We start from the raw sequence: 27,589 nt of genomic DNA, 5'->3' as shown, positions 1-27,589 counted from the left end.
TCTGCAGGCTTACACGCACACACACACTCACGTCCAGGAAAATTCACACCACACACACAGGTACCCCACATCCCACGCTCCACCCCATGTGCTAAGACAGGAAACGGGGCAGCACCCCAGGTGGCGACAGCTTCGGGCCAGGTGCCTGCCCCATTTTCCCCCTCGCTGCAAGTCTGGAGTTGTATGTAGTTATATGTGCTTTGCTTGAGGGTTTTATTCTAGTCTCTAACTAACCCCCCAGGAGTTTAGTTTGGGACTTGATTTTTTTCTCCTCTATCCCCCATGTTTACCATTTTGCCTTCCTTTTTTATGGACTCGATCAGTGTTCTTTTTCTGTCCACCCAGTAAATGTATGTCTGATCTTGAACAGGTTTGTACTGGCAATGTAATTTGGTTGTAATTTTTAAATGCAATGACAATAAAGTTCAATCTATTTGATACTGCTTTCATTTTGAAAGCCCAACACAGCGTCGTGTCACTAATCGCTCCCTCATTCACCTGCTCGGACTCAGAGGGTTATGGAGGAGAGGAAACACTGTCAGGCTTGTCCCTTTTTCCTCTGTGTCGGTCTTTATTTCCTGTAAGCGCTCTTATTTTGGTTCAGTTTCCTGCTAGCCTCCCTGAGATGATGGTGGCGTCTGCCGGCCCACCGGAGATGATGGCGCCGTCTGTTGCAGACCCACTGGGTTTGGGAAGTAGCTGTGCAGCTGGGGAGGCACAGCTTGTATTGAATTTTGTATTGCATCTCCGGCTTCCTCCCACCTCCAAAGACATGCACCTGGGGATAGGTTGATTGGCAACACTAAATTGGCCCTAGTGTGTGAATGTTGTCTGTCTATCTGTGTTGGCCCTGCGATGAGGTGGCGACTTGTCCAGGGTGTACCCGAATGCAGCTGAGATAGGCTCCAGCACCCCCCTGCTACCCCGAGAGGGACAAGTGGTAGAAAATGGATGGATGGATGAATAAAAGTGAATAGAGAAACAAATGCCAAGTATATACATTTTATTATTTGCTTACCTTTTTCAAATAGTAGTCCCTCACCTTACCAGCTTAAAACTCAATACACTTGTATCTCAAATCAGCGTTGCCAATTGTAATAAATTTAAATAAATGTATTTGGCGCTTGTCCCTCCAAAACGTCACAATTTTAACACGTGACACGACCTTTAAAAAGAAAAACTAACTTTTAGATAATAAATATTGTATAAAAACAGTACAATAGAATGTGGTACAAACAACTGCAGTAGTAATGTAATGGTAATGTATTGTATTTACCTGGAAGAGTGGATTTCTACAGTATGGCTTTTTAGCTGTTTCTCCATCAAACACACTATCAGCAGCTTTTCCATATTTTCATAAAAAATGTCCCCCATTTAGATATTACTTAATTTTTTGGCTGGTGTTATGGACTCATTCTGCTTCAGTTTGGTGTAGACTCACAGTACTAAGCTCCAACTGCTTCACCAAGTTAGCCAGCTCCACTGAAAATACTCCTAAACCGAGATACCACTGTATTAAAAAACACTGACATTTGTTCAGATTTTTTTTAAAGTTCACATTTATTCGTGAATTTGTATCAGCAACCAACCAAGGATGCTCTTCTTAAGTGCCAAACAATAGGAACAATCAAAATACATGTCACATCATCAATGTAAAAAGGTGTGTTCTTATCATAGTACTTTGTTGAAAGAGAACATTTTGTTTGTAATTTAGTTACACTGCACTCTTAAGTCTAGTCATTGCAAACTATGTTTGAACTCATTTTCCACAGAAAAGAAAAGAATATTAGTTATCATCCCGCTCATCGCTAGCGAGCAGATAACACAAGTTACAGACAGCAAAATATTATACGTAGTTAAAACACTTCAGTCATTTTGTTCATATCTTCATTCATAGCATTTGTTAAATACGAATGTATGTTGTTTGTTACCACAACCCTCATATAACAATAGAGTGTGTATTAGGAACATATACTTCAGTTTGCAGTCCTCTTAAAATGTCACTCGTCCTCCGTCATCCTTCCAACCTGTTGAAATAAAAGCATTTTTGAAAAATGATCACTCATTAATACACACATTGTTTCAATAAAGAAAACATTAACATAGGGAAAATATACAGGATGTAATAAAACGATTAATGGTATTAAAAATAATCTGTGGTACAGTAGGCTCCATTTGTTGCAATTTGAAATGTGACGAATTGGTGGGGGTGCAATATCAACTTTAGCCGCCAGATGTCAGTAGAGTGTTAAACAGGGCTACCAGGCCTCAAGCTTTGAGTGTGACAGTCACACAATTTAACGCTTGGTCCCACTTGACATTTCTCATGCTTATATTTCCCCATTCACCACTCAATATATATATTTTTTAAATATGACTTTTTTCCTCGCGACATGTCGTAATTTGAGTACTGATTGATTGCCACAAAGAACCATCCATACATCCATTTTCTACCGCTTGTTCCTATCGGGATCGCAGGGGGTGCTGGAGCCCATCCCAGCTGCATTGGGGCGGAAGGCGGAGTACACCCTGCACAAGTCGCCACCTCATCGCAGGGCCAACACAGATAGACAGACAACATTCACACACTAGGGCCAATTTAATGTTGCCAATCACAAAGAACCAATCACAGACCAATCCATAAATTCTTGTGTCTAAATCTAGCCAACCACGAAAGGCACCACGCAATGTCAACCAATCAAAAGCCACCTAAGGCAGGTCTTGGGGGTCTCTACCTTTCACACACACAGCGCAGTGTTGTCAACTTGGCAAGTTTCTAACTAAATCTAGTGTAAGTCTTTCTCCAAAGCGACTAGCGACAAATCTAGCCACTTTTTTGGATGTTTGGAGACATGAAAGCCCTTATCACTCTAATGTCCTCAACGTACAAGCGGCAGCTGAGCCTTTCCTCACAGGCTTTTTGATTGATTGATTGAGACTTTTATTAGTAGATTGCACAGTACAGTACATATTCCGTACAATTGACCACTAAATGGTGACACCCGGATAAGTTTTTCAACTTGTTTAAGTCGGGGTCCACGTTAATCAATTCATGGTAAATTCATGGCTGGCTACTGAATGTCTACTCTTAGATAGTTTGTACTGAAAACACATTTTGTTGTATTTTTAAGTGCAATGACAATAAAGTTCCATTCCATTCCAGTCAGAGCAGAGAGGAGACACACACCTACTCTGTGCAAAATTGCCGCTGTTTCGGCCTTGTTTTACAGAGTGAGATTAATGTAAATGTTTCATCACTGTCACGCTTCAAATAAAAACAAACCTACTGTTCATGTTATGGCCAGTCAATAGATTCAGTCTTTTGAATACATTTGATACTCTCACCGTTAACAATGTAGAACAAAGAAAAATATAACTGAACTAAGAATCAACAAAAGAAAATTAATTTACAATCATAACTCGCATTTTTTTATTCCCCAACTCTTTTTATTAACATTTTCAATTAAACAGAAAACAGTGCAAGTCGAAACAGTACCATTTTTAAGTCATTGAACTCTTCACACCCCTTCCCTTGAAACGCCCACCCCACTCAGGTCAAACCAACAATAACTCGCATTTTTAACTGACTTTTTATGTCCTCCACTATGTTATTCCTCTCTTCTACAGGCAATGATGTCATCTATCCACTTCTAACAACTTTCAGTTCAGTTTCAGTTTATTTCGAACATGCATACGATACAATGTAATGCATCACATATTTCCAGTTGTTTCATTACAGCACGTCCGAAAAGGAGTAGGAAGAAGCAGGGCTTATTTAATCCTACCCCTTTTCATACTTTAGCAATTTTATCTAATTTCCTTGTTCTCTGTAACAGAACAGTGGACAAATACATAATACATAAATAAATAATATACCATACCATTTCATCCTTTTATGATAAATAATAGCTACTTTACTTACTGAGGATTTGGCAACACTGGAAAATGAAGAAAGATCAGAAGAGATTGAGGACAGAGATGTAGAATAAATACAAATGAAGAACACAGATGCAGAGGATGAGACAGAAGAGCCAGAAGAGAAAACTGTGGAGATGATTTTCATTTCTAATTTCTGGTTAATTAAAACTAGCATTAGAAGACCAAAGTGCAGGGAGAGCTGCTGAAATGAGGACATCAGTCTTACGGTATACATCGACATTAAAGCAGGCCAAATCGGTGTTATAAAAGGTCAACAGTTTTTCAAATGCATCATGCCACCAAAGTGTCACTCTTGTCATTTTTTGAAACTTTGCAGCCCTGGTGTTAAATATCTTAAAATGTGTTTGGTGGCTAATTCCAACATTGACCACAGCGTCAATTGCTATAGTATGTATAGTGGCGCTTTCCATTATTTTCAGCAGACTGCGTTGTAAAATGAATAATTCCTCTCAGACAAGATCCACCTAGGAATGGGGCCACATGATTCCCTTCCCTACTGTAAAACTCCTGACGCTTTGTATTACCGTTTTACATGAAAATGATCGTAAATCCGTGATGGATAACCGCACTTTGATAAACTCACGCACTGGTGATACTGCTCATTTCTTGGGGAAGCAAACTAGTGCGCTAATGGCTAACATTAATACAAGAGACATTAGTAGTTTTCCCCATTAAGAAACAACATACCCAAATCTTTAAACTATGTACAAACACATTACTGTCTGAGCAGATTTTTATTAGTGTACATTTAATAAAAAACTTTTTTGTACACATTCAAAAATACCTGGGGTAATAATAAATGTGATAATTTTGCCCACAATAACCGTGATATGAAATGTTCATATTGTAAAAACTGACATACCAACTGATTTGTTTTCATTTCTTGACAATGTCAATTTTTGCCTAAGTGTCCTAGATGAGAAGTGATTGGACAAATGCAGTTTTCCCAAGTTAGCACCTGCTTTATAAAATTAAGAAAATCTGTTGAAAATAGCAACTTAGTGTTCTGTCAGCTCTGTTTGTATTCATGTTATTCATTTATTTCACTTGTTCAGGAGCTTAGTTCTTTGCTAGTAAACCAAAGGATTAGATTTAGATCAAATTCAAACTAACAGGCGGTCTGAGTCTGAACCTAGGCAGCCTCCTATATGGACCTGGGTATATACAGTACTCAAGAATTACTTAAGAATTTTAGGTTTTTCACGGGGCGCTTATATTTTGGCCTGCACTGTTATAGATTTTGCCATACTGGTTGTGATCCGATCAGGAAAACCACCGACCAAGTTAAGCCATCAAAGTGATACTACTCAGCCAATCAAAAAAGGGTAAGTAGTGGAATAACAGGTCAAAGATAGTGGCATTAACCTGCTCAATGGCCTTGTGGTAAGAGTGTCTGCCCTGAGACTAGAAGCTCGTGAGTTCAAACCGAGTCATACCAAAGACTATAAAAATGGGACCCATTGCCTCCCCGCTTGGCACTCAGCACCAAGGGTTGGGATTGGGGGTTAAATCACCAAAATGATTCCTGAGCGCGGCCACCGCTGCTGCTCACTGCTCCCCTCACCTACCAGGGGGTGAACATGGGGATGGGTCAAATGCAGAGGATCATTTCACCACACCTAGTGTGTGTGTGACAATCATTGTGACTTTAACTTTAACTTTTAAATATTACTACTACCTTAAAGCAAATAAAAGACACTAGTTTGAACCAATAAAAATATAAACAAACACGTTTATGTCAAAGCGGCAGACTCATATCGACATCAGTGGTTGCTGACATAAGTGGTTGTCGACATTACCAAAACTAGCCATTGCTTGATTTACTTGAGACTTCCGTCAGAGACATACGGAGAATAGGCGATAATAAATGTTTTTTCAAGATGCCGTACAAACTGTGTTCGTAGTACGCAGGTTAGCTTGTTCTTATATTTTTTGTACTTATTTTCTGAATCTATAGATCTTTGTGCCATAAATGTTCTATAATGTATTTGTCAGCCCTTTTGTCATCCACGTTTCTTCTTATGTTTCTTACTAAATAGTTTCCATGGACAATGTTGTCACACAGCATCGAGAAGGTATTAAAGAAATGATCATATGTTTCATTTACATCATCTTCACTGTACACATTGTCCCAACCTTGTTTCCTCAGATCATTTTTCTCGGTGCAAAGTCTTTGAAATGTTTTTTTGTCAACCATGTTCCTCTTCCTGTAGTTTCCTTCATAGAGTGTGACAACTGGTAGGTAATCGCTGACGTCAGATATTAGCCAACCACTTGCAGTGTTATTACCAAAATCATTAGTAAAGACTGTAGCTTTTAAAACTTCACATTAAACACATTACTCCTTTAGATGGAAACTCTTTCGAGGGCTTTTTCCCTTCAAGCAGACTGTCTCTCTTCGTGCACGTGTGTGTGTGTGTGTGTGTGTGTGTGTGTGTGTGCGTGTGTGTGTGTGTGTGTGTGTGTGTTCTCAAAGTCCCAGACACCAGATGTTTAGAGTGGAGGGGAAGTGGAGCTGGCGCCATGAAGGGCAGAGGGCAGTGAAAAGGCACGCGAACTGAAACCACACAAACACACGTACACGCACACACACACACACATGCACACACACACACACACACACGCATACTTGGCACATTCTCCAGCAGCCTTTCCAACACATTCCCCCACTCTGCCTGTCCAAGCCATCTGTTTCATACTTTGAAAGAAGAAGGAAAAGACAGTCGTCATCAGTTTGTTAGACAGCAGCAGCTGCAAAGACAGCAGAAGAAGGAATAATGGGCGGGGGGGCAGTTATACAGTTTTTTTTTTTTTTTACCAAATTAATATTTTGTAGGTAAAAAAAAACTAAAATACATTTTTGTAAATTATTATTTTCTGAAAGATTAATAATATTAATAAAAAATGTTCAGTAAACCACATACATTGCTACCACTATTTATTAAATATGGCATGACACCACTTTTTCATGTCTGATACTTGGGCATGGGTACTTTTCATGTTTGAATCGATACGGGTATACCATTTCCCGGCACCTGGAAATCAATACCGGTAGTCAACTGTACCAATTTATTTTTTACTTTTTTGTGTGTTCATATGTTTTAAAATATGTTCATTCTAATCTCTATTTTTTTCCATTCAACATTTAACACTGAGTTGTGCTGTCCTACACTTCTGTGTCTCATTTGCAAGTACTGTACTGTATTATATAGTACACCCTGCATGCAGTTGCAATTCCAAGACATTAGATGGCAGTAGTGTATATATAGACTGATGTGTTGCTTTAGTCAGGAAGTAATCTTTGCCATAAAGTTCAATGTGCCACTTGTCTTTTGATGAGTCCAAAAAAATGTTTATACTGTAAGTATTTTATTTATTAGATAGATAGATAGTACTTTATTGATTCCTTCAGGAGAGTTCCCTCAGGAAAATTAAAACCAATTATACCCCAGCTGTTTGATATTAATTGTAGTTTTCATTAGCAAATTTGAAGGTGTTGAAATAGCCATATGAAATGGCTAATGCTAATCGGTAGCATGTCTATAACAAATCCAATGTAAATTAGCATTGAGCTAACGCATTATGGAAAAAAAGGATTGTTATTGTACTTTTCAGCACCTTCTTCTTGTTGTGTTAGTAAGAACAATTGTAATGTTACAATTGTTGCAATCCGACTGAGTCCGCTCTGAGTGCTTGAGTACAGCAAAGGTATTGAAATATCTGATTTTACGTGAATCGGTATCCGAAAAAGTACCGAATTCGGTATTCATCCCTACTGATTCCAATTCTGCAGCATTGTATATCAACCAAAATCAATTCAATATCAATGTTATTGTTGTTATAGTAGCTTTGTAAGCATGTACTTTGCTTATTATCAGGGTGGCGCCTCCCTATACGCAGATCACGCGTTGTGCGTAGGGCCCTACCATCCATGGGGGCCTCATTTTGCACAAAGAAGTGTAACTCTGTCAATTAATGAATGACAGGGCACTTCATTTGAAATGTTATTAAGTATTCTCAGCCCCTTCCTGCTCTGTCAGTGATAGAAATATCATTTATAATTTCCCCTGAACTGGTACAAACTATTTATGTGTTTTAGTACAAACCAAAACAAAGTATAACATTTATTTCACATGAAAAAAGGGAAAACATTTTGTAATGGGTAAGGGGTGGGGGTCTCAAAATGAAATTCTGCTTAGGGCCCCAATTTAGCCCGGGGCGGCCCTGCTTACTATAAACATAAAAAAAAACAACTATGTTTAAACTGTGCGACAATTATTTTGCTGGAATTTGAAAAGGTATGACATTCGACACATATGAAATTTGACATGTATTGTATTATAGCTGCATTGTCATTGTAGTCAAGACAACAACCACATCAACAAACATCCTAATAGAAAACAATATTGCAGTCATGTATTAGACAATAACAAAAACAACATGAAAAAAACTTGGGGCATCCTAAATAATAGCAATATAAAAAATGGTGCCAATACTTTTCAGATGGACATACAAAAAATGACAATATGAACAAAGTAGTAGAATGCTTTAATTACGACTTCGTAAATATTGGAACCAATCTAGAGCAAATCATTTGAAAAAACGGTCAGTTGACACAATAGATAAAAACCCCGATTCCATGTTCCTCAAAAACGTGACAAAAATTGTAAAGAAATGAAAATCTAAGACCTCATCTGACTGCCACAGAATACATATGAATGCAATAAAAAGAGTTATTGAAGGAATTTTAGAACCTTTAGCGTATATCAGTAACATAATTTCAAACAGGCACATTCCCAGACTAAATGAAAATGGCAAAAGTTGTATTGATTTATAAGACTAGAGACAAACATCAATTTATGAAATACAGACCTGTTTCCTTACTTCCACAATTTTCTAAAATCATTGAAAAATGATTTAATAACAGATTAGACAAATTTATAAACAAAAGTAGATCACTCGCAGAGAATCAATACGGTTACAGAGCCAACATTTCAACATCAATGGTAATAATCTAAATAACAGAAGAGATTACCAATTTAAACCAGTGTTTATGGATCTAACAAGGTATTTGACACAATCATGATATCTTAATCAACAAACTAGATTGGTATGGAAATAAGAGGGCTGGTCTTACACTGGATAAGAAGCTACTTAACCAACAGAAAGCAATACGTGAAGCCAGGCGAACACACGTCTAGAACGCTAAATACATCTTGTGGTGTACCTCAGGAAACAATACTGGGACCAAAATTGTTCAAACTTTATTTAAACGATTGTAACGTTTGTCATTTGTAAAGTTACAAAAGACTTAAAATTAGTACCATTTTCAGATGACACGACTGTGATTTTTTCAAGAGAGAACACACAGAAGCTAATACAAATAATAACAGAAGAAATGAACAAATTAAAAAGATGGTTTGACAAAAACAGTCTGTCTTTGAATCTCAGTAAAACGAACATGATGCTATTTGGTAACAGTAGAAGAGAAAGTCAAACACACATACAAATAGACGGAGTAGACATTGAGAGAGTAAATTAAATCAATTATTTGGGGTGTGAAAATAGATGAAAAAATTAACTGGAAAAAAATATACAACATAGGGTGGCAAGAAATAATTTTATAATGAATAAAGCAAAATATGTTCTGCACTACAATCACTCCATACTCTCTACTGCTCGCTAGTGTTATCATATCTGAGGTATTGTGTAGAAATATGGGGAAATAATTACAAAAGTACACTTCATTCACTAACTGTGTTACAAAAAAATATCAATTAAAATAATACATACTGTTGGATATAGAGAACATACAAAACCTTTATTTATTGAATCAAACATACTGAAATTCAATGATTTGGTGCTTTTGCAAACAGCTAAAATTATACACAAAGCAAACTATAACATGCTACCCAAGAATGTACAACAACTCTTCTCAACAAAATAGGAGAAATATAACCTTAGAGAAAAATGTAACTTAAAACATGTGTATGCACGTACAACACTTAGAACTTTTAGCATATAGGCATGTGGACTTAAAGGCCTGCTGAAATGAATTTTTTTTATTTAAACGGGATAGCAGATCCATTCTATGTGTCATACTTGATCATTTCGCGATATTGCCATATTTTTGCTGAAAGGATTTAGTAGAGAACATCGACGATAAAGTTTGCAACTTTTGGTCGCTGATAAAAAAAGCCTTGCCTGTACCGGAAGTAGCGTGACGTCGCAGGTTGAAGGGCTCCTCACATTTCCCCATTGTTTACACCAGCAGCGAGAGCGATTTGGACCGAGAAAGCGATGATTACCCCATTAATTTGAGCGAGGATGAAAGATTCGTGGATGAAGAACGTGAGAGTGACGGACTAGAGTGCAGTGCAGGACGTATCTTTTTTCGCTCTGACCGTAACTTAGGTAAAAGGGCTCATTGGATTCCACACTTCCTCCTTTTTCTATTGTGGATCACGGATTTGTATTTTAAACCACCTCGGATACTATATCCTCTTGAAAATGAGAGTCGAGAACGCGAAATGGACATTCACAGTGACTTTTATCTCCACGACAATACATCGGTGAAGCACTTTAGCTACGGAGCTAACGTGATAGTATTGTGCTTAAATGCAATTCGAAACAAAAGAAATAAGCCCCTGACTGGAAGGATAGACAGAAGAGCAACAATACTACTATCAGGAGACACCGAACCAAACACTGGACCTGTAACCACACGGTTAATGCTGTGCCGCCTGTCGAAGCCTAGCAATGCTGTTGCTAACGACGCCATTGAAGCTAACTTAGCTACGGGACCTCGTCAGAGCTATGATAAAAACATTAGCTCTCCACCTACGCCAGCCCTCATCTGCTCATCAACACCCGTGCTCACCTGCGTTCCAGCGATCGACGGCGCGACGAAGGACTTCACCCGATCATCGATGCGGTCGGCGGCTAGCGTCGGATAGCGCGTCTGCTATCCAAGTCAAAGTCCTCCTGGTTGTGTTGCTGCAGCCACCCGCTAATACCCCGATCCCACCTACAGCTTTCTTCTTTGCAGTCTCCATTGTTCATTAAACAAATTGCAAAAGATTCACCAACACAGATGTCCAGAACACTGTGGAATTTTGCGATGAAAATACAGCTGTTTGTATTGTGATACAATGTGTCCAAATACCATCGACGTCACGCGCAACCGTCATCATACATAGATGTTTTCAACCGGAAGTTTCCCGGGAAATTTAAAATTGCACTTTATAAGTTAACCCGGCCGTATTGGCATGTGTTGCAATGTTAAGATTTCATCATTGATATATAAACTATCAGACTGTGTGGTCGGTAGTAGTGGGTTTCAGTAGGCCTTTAAATTATGGAATGGATTAAGTAAAGTAGCGAATTAGTGTACTAATACGATCCACTTTAAAAAACTGTTCAAACTACAAGTGTTTACAAAGTACAACGAAGAATTATGACAAACGTCTTGAACTTGTTGAAAATAAGATATTCATCTTATTATGTGAATGATAACTGACTAAATTATTTATGGAAAGAACGGTTGTATTCAGAATGAAATGATGTGAATGATGTAAAAATGAAGAACAGGAAGTGAACGTATGTGTTAATACTCTAATTTCTATGAAGTAGAAAAAAGGTAGGACTCAATAAGCTCTGCTTCTTCCTGTACAATTCAACCAACATTCTCAGGAAAATATAGTACTTTTAAATTATGGCTGCAACTAACGACTAATTCGATAGTCGACTAGTCATCAACCATCTTAACAATTAGTTGACTGGGGCCGTACTCTGGCTCCTGCACACACTGGGAGTCAAATGTATTGTTCATGCAAATTCACATATACTCACACACATACATACACACATACATAGGTACCTACGCTCCCACATACATATACAAATACAGTACATATTTACACACTCAAAGTTCGTACATCCACACGCACGCTCATTATACAAACATGCTGTATACACATACTGTACATATACATTCACTGTAAAAACATACATATACACATACTGTACATATGCACTCACTGTACAAACACACACATACACATACTGTACATATATATTCACTGTAAAAACACACACATACACATACTGTACATATACATTCTCTGTACAAACACACATATACACATACTGTACATATACATTCACCGTACAAACACACATACTGTATACACATACTGTACATATACATTCACTGTACAAACACACACATACACATTCTATACATATACATTATACACATACTGTACATATACATTCACCGTACAAACACACATACTGTATACACATACTGTACATATACATTCACTGTACAAGCACACATATACACATACTGTACATATACAAGTACATATGCATACATACACTCATGCACATAATCACGTTTCATCAAACATATATTAACGTTGTTGCCCTAGGGTAAACTGGGTATAACACATGGCACACTGACAAAGCTTATCCTATTGTTACTATAACAATCTACAAGGTTAATGTAGGTTGCTTCTCTTTCTTCCCCTCCATTTTTCTGCATTCTTTCGTATCTCAAGTTATCATTACGTATATGTATTGTTGCATTTGAACAATTGTATTGTTGATAATAAAGGTAAAGTACTGGTATTGTTTATTATCAATAGCACTATTTCTATTGGTATTCATATTGCTCCATTTTTAGTGTAATAATGCTCATTGTCATTTCTGTATTATTTTTTATTTTCGCTAACTGCTTATTTGCTCTTACTTTTACCATCATATTTGTACATGTCGTATTTGCTGATGTTGCTCTGTTGTTGTTGTTGTTGTTGTGTTTGCTGTTGTTGTTTTTGTCTCTCTGTCTAATCCCCCTCTTGTCCCCACAATACCCCCCTCTGTCTTCCTTTTTTTCTCTTTCTATCCCCTCCTGCTCCGGCCCGGCTGCACCAAATGATAATATAAATACATTTAATAAAGTCAAAATACAAATAAGGCAACAAGAGAAGTATCCTACACTTCTCTTTTGTAAAGTAAATCTGAACAGCCGATATGGGCATCTACATCTACTATATGATTTGCCTGAGAAGATGGGCAGGACATTTAAAAAAAAAAACAAAAAAAAAACAACAAAACAAAAAAAAAAAACAATTAGTTGACTAATTGGATTATGAAGCGTACACATTAAGTAATTCTAATTTAGCCATCGGTTTTTAAATTTAGCTTGATATATGTCATTAGCTAACTAACAATAAAGATGAACACTTTCTTTATAAATATGTATTAATACTGTTACTGTGCTGCTCATTTGACTGCTACAAAAAATATTAACTATCAAACTTTTATCCATTTAAAGAAAGCCGTAAATTAGTACCACTGATTTTCTTTGGACTACATAAATGACAAAGAAAAATTAGACGTGGATATATTGATATAAAAAAAACAAGAATGGAATTATACTGTATGAGCTTACGTGTGAAATGTGTGATATAACTATATGTATTGTTGCATTTATAATATCAGATATAAGCAGTCCTGCAGTGTAAATATGGCAGTGCCATGTTGGCATTTTTTTCCATAACTTGAGTTGATTTATTTTGGAAAACCTTGTTACATTGTTTAATGCAGTGGTCCCCACCGGTCCGTGGATCGATTGGTACCGGGCCGCACAAGAAATAAAAACAAATATATATATACATATATATATATATTTGTTTTTTTTAATTAAATCAACATAAAAAACACAAGATACACTTACAATTAGTGCACCAACCCAAAAACCCTCCCTCCCCCATTTACACTCATTCACTCATTCGCACAAAAGGGTTGTTTATTTCTGTTATTAATATTTCTGGTTCCTACATTATATACACTGCAAAAAGTCAGTGTTCAAAAACAAGAACAAAAAATACAAAAATTAGGGGTATTTTATTTGAACTAAGCAAAATTATCTGCCAATAGAACAAGAACATTTGGCTTGTCAAGACTTTCCAAAACCAGTCAAATTAGCTAATCTCAATGAACCCAAAATACCTTAAAATAAGTATATTCTCACTAATAACAAGTGCATTTTTCTCGGTATAAAAAAAGAGACCTTTTTGCTCAATATGTTGAAAAATATTCTTAAATTAAGTAAGTGCTAGTGCCATTGTCTTGACATAACGATATGCATACATCATGAGTTTTTTTTCATACTTGAAGTAAGAAATTATTACTTTAAAAAAGTAGTCTTATACTTGTGAGTGTTAATGACACAGCTTTGCAACAGTTGATATTCTAGTTTCAGGCATGTTTTACTCAATATAGGTAATACAATCTCAGCAACAAGCTGTAATATCTTACTGAGATCATTTAGAACCAAAACCCTTAAAACAAGTAAAACACTCTAACATAAAATCTGCTTAGTGAGAAGAATTATCTTATCAGACAGAAAATAAGCAAATATCACCCTTATTTGAGATATTTCATCTTACTTAGATTTAAGTTTTTGCAGTGTATCAATATAGATCAATGCAGTCAGCATGGATACAGTCCGTAAGCACACATGATTGTATTTTTTTATGACAAAAAAAAAAAAAACACCCCCCCCCGGTCCCTGGGACAAATTTTCAAGCGTTGACCGGTCCGCAGTTACAAAAAGGTTGGGGACCACTGGTTTAATGCATCCAGCGGGGCCTCACAACAAAATTAGGCATAATAATGTGTTAATTCCACGACTGTATATATCGGTATCGGTTGATATCGGAATCGGTAATTAAGAGTTGGACAATATCGCAATATCGGATATCGGCAAAAAAGCCATTCTCGGACATCTCTACAATCTAGCCTTCTTTCATACTTCCTCTAAACGAGCTGTTTGGAACTTGCCTCCATTTTGTGACGATTTTCCCCACATGTCAGCAGATATGTCCATATATGATAGAGATTCACCCAAAGAACTTTGCATGAGTCCGCCATTGTGGTCCGACGTTGTAGCCAATAAGTTTCTTCTTTTTCCTATATCCTCTTGTTGTGGGGCAGACTGACTCGTACATGCACATGCATCCTCCCTCTCCTGTTGCCATTTCTAATACAAAGTAGCATATAGTTCTAACTTATATCTGTCACTAGACTCCATATGGAAGCGCTAAAAAGTACAACAAAGATGACGGGGAGAAGATGGCTGTCGAAGTGGAGGTTCGAAGTTGCCTTAAAGATGGTCTTTAAAACATAATCCATGCAACATTTTGACAAAAGAGCCACCTTTATATGTTCAGGAAAGTGAGCACTCTTTGAGAAAAAAAGAACATTTGTATCAGCACAAAGTGCTGCCATGCAAACCCCTAAAGAAAATTTACAAAATCTAGACTACAGTTCTTGCAATTTGAACACAATGTTTTACTTTTAGACTAATTCTCATTTACCAACCTCTTTGGCTGTCTTTTAGACACATGCCCCATGTAATGTAACATAGAGTTTGCAGCTTCATTAGTAGATAATTTACTAACATTACTATCATTATTATCCTTGTAAATGTAATGTAAAATTCTATAATCATATAATTTTATAACATGCATGCAAATAAATGTTTTCCATTTGGCAACTCTTTCCTGTAGCCACTCCCCCTCGGGTAATATACTTCCTGTATTGTGACCTCTGTTTACAATCCGTCACATAAAAAATATACCTTCTCGCTGGCTACTAATAAATGTTACATGTTACACGTTTTTGTTTTTTGATATTTTTTTAAATCGATTTTTAAGAATTTTTATCTTTTTTCAAACATTTGTGTATTGGATTTTTCATATATACCATCCAGAAATACAATTAAACACATGTCCTTTTTTTTCTCCCCCAAACAAATAACCTACAAAAATTACATATAAAATAACATAAAAATAATAAACTTGGAAAAAAAAAACATGCATCAGTCAATTAAGTACAGGCAAATATTGACATGAAGCCACAGACAACTGTGCACCTGAATGTCCGCAACACGGTGCAGCAATACACAAAAGCAAACAAAAGGCTCATCAATGATCTACCTTTTAATTTTCATTTATCAATCGGGGTTAAACTTGAGATCAGTCTCTTTCACATATTTTAGGAAACCACCCCAAACTTCCTGAAACTTCACAGAACAACCGTTCAATGTCAGCCTTATTTTCTGCAGTTTGATAAAATACAGAACATCTTCAGTTCAGCGTGTGTGGCAAGGAGGCGCTGCTCCCTTCCAATTTAGCACAATGAGTCTTCTAGCCAAGTTGATTGGCAACACTAAATTGGCCCTAGTGTGTGAATGTGAGTGTGAATGTTGTCTGTCTATCTGTGTTGGCCCTGTGATGAGGTGGCGACTTGTCCAGGGTGTACCCCGCCTTCCGCCCGATTGTAGATGAGATAGGCTCCAGCGACCCCCCGCGACCCCAAAAGGGACAAGCAAGTAGAAAATGGATGGATGGATGGAGTCTTCTAGCCAAAAATGTAGTAAATGCTACCAAAGTATTTTTGAATTTACTAAGAGGTGCTACCCCAAATAGTCCACTTAGAGGATTACCAAAGACAAAGTATTAAAAATGTTAGTCCAATAACTGCACAGGGATTGGCAAAGCCAAAACATATGTATTAAATCAGCTGGAGACTGTTGACACCAATCACATAATACCGATATTTCATCATACATCTTAACCAGCCGTACCTTGGTGTAATAAGTACGATGTATTAGCTTGCATTGAATATGGCTGTGTCTAACACAAATAGAATACTTATGAACTCTACTTAAAATCTCTGTCCAGCTCTCCTCAGATAGGGTCACTCCTACGTCATCCTCCTAAAGTGACTTATTAGCCAATACAAATGGATTCTACTATTAAAAACAAAACGTTGTGGAAAATTGACGTAATGTAAGTGAAATGCTGTCCTCGTAAGGAGAAGAACTTTTTTTCTAGGGAAATTGAGCACCTCCTCACAAACACTCAACCGTTCCCAACAAAACAAAGTGATGCAAAAAGATCTACAGAGCTCATTTGAAGTGAAGTGAACTATATTTATATAGCGCTTTTCTCTAGTGACTCAAAGTGCTTTTACATAGTGAAACCCAATATCTAAGTTACATTTAAACCAGTGTGGGTGGCACTGGGAGCAGGTGGGTAAAGTGTCTTGCCCAAGGACACAACGGTAGTGACTAGGATGGTGGAAGTGGGGATTGAACCTGCAACCCTCAAGTTGCTGGCACGGCCACTCTACCAACCGAGCTATACCGAATAATTAAGAGCTGAATATTAAAAAGTTTAACAGTTTCTAAATGACTTCTACGAGTCAGCATATATATATATATATATATATATATATATATATATATATATATATATATATATATATATATATATATATATATATATATATATATATATATATATATATATATACATATACAGGTATATGTATGTATGTATTTATTTATTTTTTTACAAATTTTATGACTTCATGTTTTCCAAAAGCTATTGCTAGCTAGCAGTTGTTGTTGATGTGACCACTGATGCCAGGGATTGTAGCATTTTAATTATCTCAAGTTATTGATAACTTGACAGCTTCTAGTGCCGTAGTTTGAATATCAAATAATCACTGATGCTTTCTTTTACTTTAAAGCACAAATTTTCGACGAATCGTTGCACCCCTCCTGCTAGCTTCTAGAACGTTTTTTGTCTGTAATCCACCTGTGTCGTATTTTGGGATTTTTAGGAATGCTAATGCTCTTTCCTTCCCATCTCTTTGTTTGTTCTGACAACGACTGTTGACACTTGTTTGAATGTTTTAAATTGGTGAACTAATTTTTACACTTAACAATGAAAATGTTGCCCATACAGTTATTGATGATTTTCCTGATGTTGGTGTTAATTGATATTTCCTATAGGAAATATGTTTCAAAATCTTAATCAGCGTCCCAAAATGGATTGTGTTCAACATTGGAAATTCCAAGGACTTTTGTACATTTGCTATGTAGTCTCTGTATCACCAGAGCAATATCAACATAAACTTTCAAAGAGATTTTTGACTTTCAAACACACATTTATGGAGAAGCTAAAATCGAAAATAGAGGTTGAGAATTTTTTCAGTTTTCACAACATATGTGACACTAAAGAAGACTATAGTGCGTATGACTGAACCCTCCTTACCTTCCTCTTCTTGCTTCTGCCCTCGGCCTGCAGGGTCCGAGTGCATTGTTCCACACACTGAGAGAAGCTTTGACTGTTGTGGTCTGAACTGTAGTCCAGCTCAGCCAACTGAGCCAGCGACAGGATGTAGTTGCAAGCTATCCGTAAGATGGCTAACTTGGATAGCTTCTGCCCGTAGGAATAGCAAGGCACCTAGAAGAAGGAAATCGTTTATGTGTTTTGGGCACAAGTTACATTCAGAAATGTCACATGAATCAACAAAGTGCTCAATTTGTGAAAAAAAAAAAAAAAATGGTAAAAAATGTTGCATACCAAAGAATGCATTATTCCTGGGAAGCAAAGTAACAAAAACACCGTATTTTATGGACGACAAGGCGTGCTTAAAATCCTTTCATTTTGTCAAAAATCGAGAGTGCGTCTTATTACCCGGTGTGCCTAATGTACGCATTAATTCTGGTTGTGTTCACCGACCTCGAAGCTATTTTATTTGGTACATGGTGTAATGATAAGTGTGACCAGTAGATGGCAGTCACACATAAGCGATACATGGGGACTGCAGGTAAACGCCTGCTCAGTAAATGACTCAAGCAAGCAAGATCAAAACTTTGATGTTCCATTGAGAATATAGAACATTACACACGATGCTCAAAGATCTGTCAAAATGTTTTAGTACGGCTTTGGTAAGCTATGAAGCCGCACCGCTTGATGCATAGTCGGCGCATTACGGCTATCGTAGTCAAACATGCTAAAATGTCACCTATTAGGAGACCTATTATCTGGCGTTTAGTTTCAACCTATTATTTAAAACCAACTTTTCTTACCTATTGGTTCCTGCTGATGTGTATTTGGGATCTGCATAAGTCTGCATAAACTTGCGCGTGTCCGCCCTTGCAGTCTACGCCAACACCATAGTCCTAAAGCTCCTTCTTTTTCTCCATCCTCCTGTTGTAGGGCATTCATCATCCCCTGTTGCCATTTCTAATAGAAAGTAGCGTTTAGTTCTAACTTGTATCTGTCAGTAAACTCGCTATGGGAGCGCTAAAAACTACCGGTAAAACAAAGATGACGGGGAGAAGACACTGTCAAAGTGGAGCCACGTAAATAAGACCAGCCCACAAAATGGCGCATCCTGAAGAGAAGGTCAGAAAGCGTCTTGAAGATGATCTGTAAAACATAATCTATGCAACGTTTTGACCAAAGAACCACCATTACATGTTATGTAGACCACAAGGAAGTGTTTTAAATGTAAAAAAAAGTATAATATGACTCTTTTAAAGCGCCTTATAATCCGGTGCGCCCTGTGGTCCGAAAAAAACGGTAGCTAAAAAATAGCCTGCATTTTGCAACCTGTATTGAGTTTTAGCTCAAACTTCAAGCATTTTGATCACATATTATTCACATACAAGAGAGATGTTCTGTTGTATGGCATAGAAAAATCCTAATGAAAAAAAATTATTCCTGAACGATGAACAAAACGTACACTTCATCAGCTCATCGCTTTTCCAGCTGAAGACTTTAAAACTTTCACATTTGAACTAAAAAAGTACCAATTTTCGCTATTTTTGTGTGTGTTCATGTGCTAATATATGTAAATATCCAGCTGCACTCTGGTGGGAGGCAGCGTACACCCTGGACAAGTCACCGTCTCAGAAAACATATGTTAAGCCAGCGAAGCCATACATAGTTTTTTGAGGTATTTACATTATTAAAAGTTAAATTGTTAATTCACTTTTCTGAGAAAGAGCATTTTCCAAATTGATATAAAAATTTCTACTGTAAAGAACACTGCTTCTCAGAAAGTAAAAGTTGAAGGACGTTAAAGTGAACATTATTGTTTTACACTGGATGTTTACATTGTTACTTCAAAGACATCAACTGTAAGTTTGTTTTATATTTGCCTGAAAGATAGATGTTCTTGCACAATTCTTTGCACTTAAAAATACATGTTTGTAGCAATGAATACGATTGGAACATTTTAGCATTATGTTTGTGTTCAATTACAGTAAGTGTGTTTATCCTACACATTCCTGCCACTTTATTTTACACACTATAACATTTATAACCACAATATCGTACCGTGGCCTTAATACCGTGATAATATCGTACTGGGAGATGTTTATACCGTCACATCCCTACTCATATACAAACAAAAATTATCACTATAGATCGGTCTCAACAGTTACTCAATGTTCTCACCGAAAGTGAGGATAAATTAAATGCAATGGGTGGGAACATACAGTAAACAAAAGTTTCCGATCGACTTTCAACCGTAAAACATGCAGGCATGAGCACGACAAATTGTAAATTGTGTAAACAATAAACATGCTAGCAGATGAAGCACATTGTTCTTTCAGATATGTAAAAAATACACTAAGTCTAAATTTACACTTTATGAAAAATAATAATTTGAAAATAACTTTGTTAGGCATATGTACATATACAGTAACTCACAAAAGTGAGTACACCCTTTAACCATTTTTACTAAAGTACATATTTTTCAAAGGAGAATACTAGTAATGAAGCTTGGATATACTTTAGAGTAGTCAGTGCAGAGCTAATATACAAAGTGGCATTTAAATAGTAATGTCCTTTAAGATTATTTGAATGGTTTACTCTTCTTCAGCATTTATGATTTTTAATTGTAAAAGTTTGTATTTTTTTTCTTGTGAAGACAAAAGTATCGTTTAGTACACACATGTACTTTGTTGTGGCTAATTGAATCCTATTTTGCAAATGTTTGTGTGCCTTATTGGTCAGATTTTGTCTGTCTTTCTGTTTAAATGTTTTCATTAATGACATTTTCTTCAGCAAATGTCCCCATTATGGGTCCAGAGCAGTGTTGGGACTAACGCGTTACTAAGTAACGCGGTACTGTAACGCCATTAGTTTCGGCGGTAACTAGTAATCTAACGCGTTATTTTTTATATGCAGTAACTCAGTTACCGTTACTGCATGATGCGTTACTGCGTTATTTTACGTTATTTTTATGTAGTATCGGTTAGAAACAGAAGATCTGAGTGTGTTTTATTGGAGCGCTCCGGTGGAAAATAAGAGGCGTGCTTTCTGTGGGTGGGGGAAAGCACGCCTCCCCGCGGGGCTAACAACCTTCACTTTACCCGGAAGTGGGTCTTTACAGCTGAGGGTGAATGACGAGACCGGCGGTTTGTTGCAACTTTGTGACTTTATTGGATGCAGCCATCCACCAAGCTAGAGCACCTACACGCACTCACTGTCGCCGCTCCCTCACCTCTCTCGCCCACTCACTCACTGACGTCACTCACCTCACATGTTGTCATATCTTAAAGGGCCACACACACACACACACACACATACGCTACTCTCATAACAACTGACAAGACATCAAGTCGAGTTTCTTAACATGGAGATATTCTCAATACTTTTCTTTTGTCGAGCACAAAGAAAATAACATTTTAGTTAAATGTAAGTTGTGTCTTGGATCAAAGATCCTATCTACTTAGAGTTAAAGTTAAAGTGCCATTATGTTGCAGCTATTTAAAATAGTTTTGTCAATTTTTTCTGGCCTGAAATAAATTGGCCCTTTGAAACATATCTTTGTCTTTGTATGTAGACCACATTGTTTGTGTGTTGTATGTAGAGCACATTGCTTTCTGAGTTCAGTGATGCAAATGCATGTCAAGTTGATCAACAGATGGTATTATTCTCCAGTGCAATAACAGTACTGAAATGAAGGCTAAAAGGGCATTAATGGGAGCCTTAAAAAAAAGGGGAAAAAAATAAGTAACTAAAGTTACTTTTCACAGTAACGCATTACTTTTTGGTGTAAGTAACTGAGTTAGTAACTGAGTTACTTTTGAAATAAAGTAACTAGTAATTGTAACTAGTTACTGGTTTTCAGTAACTAACCCAACACTGGTCCAGAGGCAAAATCACAACAATTTATTGTAAGTTTCACTTTCTCCAGCGATTATATTGCAACAAACACCTAAAAAAACCCTGCACTTTATATTGCAATTTTTGTGAAGAACTTCTGCAAATTTAGGCATCTCAAAAAAGGCCCACGAGATCAAGGCTGATAAATTACTGTCAATGTTCCAAAGCGTTGCAAATAAAGCAGATTTTGTTAGATTTGTTAAAATCATGTGCTCTTCGTGGTCAAGGTTATAAAATACATGTAAAACACTAATTACAAATTCGTAAAATCACAATCAGATGGAATGCTATTGAATGAAATAAGCCTTAAAACATTGCAACTTTTGCTGCAACTTTTTAAAAATGCTGCCGTAAAATCCGACATTTTTGACCGCGACAATCACAAAAAAAGCTGGAAGGACTGAAAAGCGGTGTCCACCCAGCGACCGAAGGTATGAATGTTTGCTATTACCAATGTGTCTCTGACCTGTTTCCTGAGGGCCTCAAACGCAGCACTGATGGTGTGGACGCGTGTTCTCTCACGGGCGTTAGCTAGGAGCCTCCTGGTCTGTTGGATGGCTTTGACTTCCGGAAAACGAGGAGCTCCGTCCGGCGTCATTCCAACTTGCTGCGTCAAAGACTCCTACCAGAAGACGACATCACGTCAGCAAAGTCACAAACCCAAGACTGCTTCAACTCAGGTTACTGTGTGCATCGTTTACAGAACTGCAAACAATTGGGCATAGAATGGAGAATGAGAGTGGAGTCTTCCAAAATGCTCACCTCAGGTGTGTGTTCCTGATGCTCTATGACGCATTCATGGCCTTGGGAGTTTGCAGAAAGAGGTGGCGCTGTAGATTGACCCGGCAGTGATACAGCTGGGTCCAGGGAGAAGGTGTGCTGGTTGGCTAATGTTGTTATGGGGAAGTTAGAGCGAGCGCCCAGCTTGAATCTGTTGGACAGTGGCTGGGAAATGGCTGAAGGCCAGTGGACAATCTCTGGGTTGGAGAAGGTGGACGTTGGTGGCTGAGACAGTTTAGAAGTGACAGCACTGCCGATCCTCATGTCAATAGCCCCGCTCTGTGGGGGTACTGCCATGACACCTGAAAGGGCTCCGGTGCTCTCTTGGGACACGATGAGGTGTCTGTGGAGTGGAGCCAGCCTGCGGACACTACAGTCCTCCAGTGTGTTGCTTTCTGTCGTGTCCACCGCGTAACTTTTCATGCTGTCAGGTTCGCAGCTACTGAAAAGTTTTTTAGGTTCACGAGACTTTCTCTTGAACTTCTTGTGAGAACTTTGCATGGAGAGAAGCACCGGGTCTTTGCTGGTGGAATCGATCCAGTTGTTGGTAAGCGGGTGAGGGTCCTTCATTTTTCTTCAACCAACTATCGTAATTAGGACGGCGAAAACAGCAACACAAGGCGTGAGGGATGTGAGTCTGACAACAACTCAATTCGATTTGGATTCTTGGGAAATCGTTTCAAATTTGAATCGATTCAACAAAATTATAATTACAAATGATAATAAAACTTAAAAAAAGGTTACAAAAGCCCTATTGTCTGCTGGAGGGTATGAACAGTAATCTTACAGAATACAGTAATTTAATGTGATGAACCTCAAATTGTTATTAGAATCAGAATTATAGGAACTAAGGATTGTGATTCGGATGTGAATAGATTTTTGTTTCCCAGCACCCCAACACAGTGGGAATTGTGTGTTTGATGACTGTGACAAATACGACTTAAAAGGGCTGTTTGCAACCTTTACGCGGATGCCTACAGGGCGCTAACTTTCCAATGTGTCGCAAGAATTATATCTAGGGATGTGAATCTTACAACAACACACAATTCAATTCCGATTCTTGGGGTGACCATTCGATTCAGATTGCAAAAACTTATTTTGGCTGCTACTCGTCTTCAACGCGTGACGAGTAAGCTGGAGATGGCATATAAAACGTCTTTTAAAATATTGTTTGTTAAAAAAAAGATTGTGAATTGATTTTAATTCGGAATAAATGAGAATGGTGATTCGGATGTAAATCAATTTTTGCAGCTCCCCTAGTTATATCCCGCCTTCATTCGGCTTTTAGCATGTAATGACTCAAACTACACACATATTAGCTTTGTGTGTTGTTAGCAATGATAGTGATTTAGCTAGCTAATGTTAGCTAACATTGAACGTTCTATCATAACAACTTAAAATTGTTACTTGCTTTTGCTTGGACCGCTTCTGTTGATGTGCAAGCCAAACACATTTTTATTCGATCTAATTAGTAACTGTTGAAAATATAAACATTTAAAAAAAAAAAAAAAAGTTCTGTTAAAACCCCTAATGGTAACATATAAGACAGCTGGTGGTGTTCTTGTTTTTTTTTATGTAACTTTTTGAGCAAGATGCAAACAACCTCTTTAAAGGTCACGCGATACAAATGACATCAGGCCTTCAGCTAGAAAAAATGAAACCCGATATTATGTTTTACATTATCATGTCATCATGAACACTGCCTAAAGTTTAGCAGCAGGTTTTGTGTGGCTCCAATCGGTCTGCACTGCAGCATCCTGAATAAGTCCCGTTTGTACACAAGCCTGTGGAACATCTGTGATTAAACACCCACACACACCCTCTGCTCCCCCTTATCCCAACTTGTTACTTCTTACTTGCTTTCTTTTGTTTCTTTCTGCGAGAATGCTCCAGTCAGGGCGAATATAGACTCAAGTGAGAGCGTGGCTCCAGCCAGTCTGCATAGCAGCACTGTGAATAACCCACACTGTTGTGCACACCACACTGCACTGCAACTGCACAGATGACAGCACAGATTAATTTCTTTTTTTTTTTTTTTAAAGAAAAACACGCATAAAACAAACAACTAAACTAACTCAAACTAATTTTGTGACAAATATCAGACGTGATGACAACCGGCAGTGACTGTCAGTCAGACTAACAACATAGAAACAAACTTAGCTCTAAATGATGGCGTCCTCACTGAAGAGAAACTTTTAACTGTTGAATGCTGTGAATTCAAGGGGTCCGCACAGGTAGAAGAGGTCCAGCCAGGTCCACTGGAGAAGTAGCAGCATGTGCAAGCAAACAGAGAAGGTGAGAACTTGTGGCGTCTGACTGGCTGGAGGACACCCGCTCCCTCTCTCCTTCCCTCTCTCTCGCTCTCTCTCACATACACACACACACACACACACACACACGCACACACAGTCACACCCACACACAGTCACACACACAGTCACACGCACACACACACACACACAAACACACACACACACACACACACACACACACACACACACACACACACACACGCACACACACGCACACACACACACACACACACACACACACACACACACATTCTTGTATTTGTTACCTTCTTGGGACCTCCGAATAATACCTACCTCTTTAGGACCACCCTTTCTAGATATATAAAGAATTGTAATAGTGTGTTATATATACACACTATACAAACTATGCAAACATAAAAAAGCTTGTTGTGGAAAAATGAGTTGGAATTTCATAAGAAAAAGGTCACAATTTCACAAGAAAAACTTTGAATTTTGGCAGTATAATAATAAAAGTCGTGATTTTACTCAGCGCAAGTCAAAATCTTACAAGAAAAACTGAACATTTGTGCAATGTTATGATGAAAGTTGGATTTTTACTCAATAACAGTCGCAATTGTACAAGAAAAGCTTAAGATTTTGGCAATTTTATGAAAGGAGTCGTAATTTTACCCGACAAAAGTCACAATCTTATAAGAAAACTTTAAAAATGTTGGCAGTATTATAATAATAATCGGCATTTTACTTGGCAAAAATGATGACAAAAGTCATCATTTTACTCAAAAAATGTCACTATTTTACAAGAACAACAAAAAAATTGGCAATATTGTGATAAAAGTCAGAATTTTATATGAAAAAATTACACCATTTTGCATTAAAAAGTAATGTTACATAAAAAAGTAATAATTTTACGAGAAAATAGTGCAATATTACAGAAACAGAAAGAATATGAGAAATTGTTCCCAATTTTATAAGAAAGAAGTCGACACTATGTGACTTTAGTTTTTTGTTTTTTTTGGAATTGTTTTTTTTATTATTCATTATTTATTTCAAGTTATGACAGTATGTCTCTATATACATACTGTATATATATATATATATTAATGAATTTTGGCCAAAAGGGGCGCATTTCAATTTCTTACACACACTTGTTAGAGGGGGAGAACTTCAAATGTTTACACACACTTGTTATTTCATATGTTGACCAGAGGGGGAGCACTTTTAAAACCGACACACGGTCATTATGACAAATTGCTCCTTTTTGGGACCACCCTAATGTTGATAGATTTCACCACCTGGGGTGCAAATGAGACATTCTCTATTAGATGCAATGGTTTTCCGTATTGGGACCAGGATTTCGGTCCTAACTTGTTCACCGGTCCTCATATGGAAGGTACTTTTCCTTGGTGATGTCCCAAGAAGGTAGAAATACAAGAACAAACACACACACTGGGCTCAATGACTCCTCTTTTTTTTAATTTTTTTTTAAAAAGTTGGACCTCTTTTAGCTTTAAATGGTAAACGGGTTATACTTGAATAGCGCTTTTCTACCTTCAAAGTACTCAAAGCGCTTTGACACTATTTCCACATTCACCCATTCACACACACATTCACACACTGATGGCGGGAGCTGCCATGCAAGGCGCTAACAACGACCCAACAGGAGCAAGGGTGAAGTGTCTTGCTCAAGGACACAACGGACGTGACTAGGTTGGTAGAAGCTGGGGATCAAACCAGGAACCCTCAGGTTGCTGGCACGGCCACTCTCCCGACCGCGCCACCCCGTCCCCTTTAACCACGGGTATTTACTTTATTAAGAAATCTAACACATTCAAACTGGTTGTTTGCAACTTGCACAAAGTTCAAATTTTTCAAACCACAAAACACCACCTGCTAGCTTATATTACCATTAGTGCTTTAACAGAACGTGTACTTTTTTAAAGTGTTGATCATTTTCATAATTACTCATTATGTTGAATAAAAATGACCCGTTAGCCCAAGGAATTTGTTTGTCAGGGAGCGCGTGCATACACAAAAACAGTCCAAGAGAACAACCAACAATTTCCAGTCATGAATATACATTTCATGATAGCTAACGTTAGCTGGCCAATGGTTTCAAGTTGTCTTTAAATTGAAATGCAGTGGTAATTGTTTTTGGTGACACCTAGTGGTCGCAATAATTCATGAAGTTAAGCTCATGACGCAATAAGTTGAATGATGCGGACATGTTTGATACTGGATACTTTCTAATACGCTTCTGCCTTGGAGACTTTGTATGTGTAAGAAATATGCAACTATAATTATGTGATACTTGTTCTTAAACGGCAATATTGTTCAATTAAGAACACTTATTACGCATCTCTAGCTTGTGCGCTATTGTGTGCTTAGCTGCTATGTAGATGCTATCTCGTTGCAGGACTGCTTGTATCACTATTAAATTTGCAGACGACACCACAGTAGTGGGACTCATTTCTGGGGGGAATGAGTCTGCCTACAGAAATTAAGTGGAGCAGCTGGCTGGGTGGTGCAGGGAAAATAACCTGGTCCTTAACA

The 27,589-nt window shown here is 37.6% G+C and overlaps 1 protein-coding gene across 3 annotated transcripts; it reads right to left on the bottom strand.

The window, feature by feature from the left end:
* Positions 1-1,559: 1,559 nt before the first annotated feature.
* On the bottom strand, positions 1,560-25,140 carry atoh8 (atonal bHLH transcription factor 8). 3 transcript variants are annotated; one of them, XM_062043678.1, is made up of 5 exons: positions 24,623-25,140; positions 22,749-24,550; positions 22,453-22,608; positions 18,075-18,266; positions 1,560-2,027 (listed from the first exon to the last, which is right to left on the bottom strand). In XM_062043678.1, exons 2-5 carry the CDS (start codon positions 23,334-23,336, stop codon positions 2,001-2,003), a joined length of 963 nt encoding a protein of 320 aa, XP_061899662.1. In that variant the 5' UTR covers positions 23,337-24,550; positions 24,623-25,140; the 3' UTR covers positions 1,560-2,000. The 3 variants fall into 3 exon arrangements, with proteins under 3 accessions (XP_061899662.1, XP_061899663.1, XP_061899660.1); XM_062043679.1 differs by having other exon boundaries at positions 22,749-23,350; XM_062043676.1 differs by having other exon boundaries at positions 22,749-25,140.
* Between the last annotated feature and the right edge of the window lie 2,449 nt (positions 25,141-27,589).

Source organism: Entelurus aequoreus, linkage group LG04 (genome assembly GCF_033978785.1).
Source record: "Entelurus aequoreus isolate RoL-2023_Sb linkage group LG04, RoL_Eaeq_v1.1, whole genome shotgun sequence".
NCBI lineage: Eukaryota > Metazoa > Chordata > Actinopteri > Syngnathiformes > Syngnathidae > Entelurus > Entelurus aequoreus.
Note: the sequence above shows the minus strand (reverse complement) of the source record. Positions and strands in the feature narration are given on the sequence as shown.

Bases quoted from the DNA above. Each gene is read 5' to 3' on its own strand.
- atoh8 (XM_062043676.1), bottom strand. From the start codon at position 23,336: ATGAAGGACCCTCACCCGCTTACCAACAACTGGATCGATTCCACCAGC. The intron at 22,609-22,748 runs GTGAGCATTTTG...GTCTTCTGGTAG, and splicing joins ATCAGGAACACACACCTGAG to GAGTCTTTGACGCAGCAAGT. The intron at 2,028-18,074 runs GTAAGGAGGGTT...TTATTTCAACAG, and splicing joins GCAGAAGCAAGAAGAGGAAG to GTTGGAAGGATGACGGAGGA.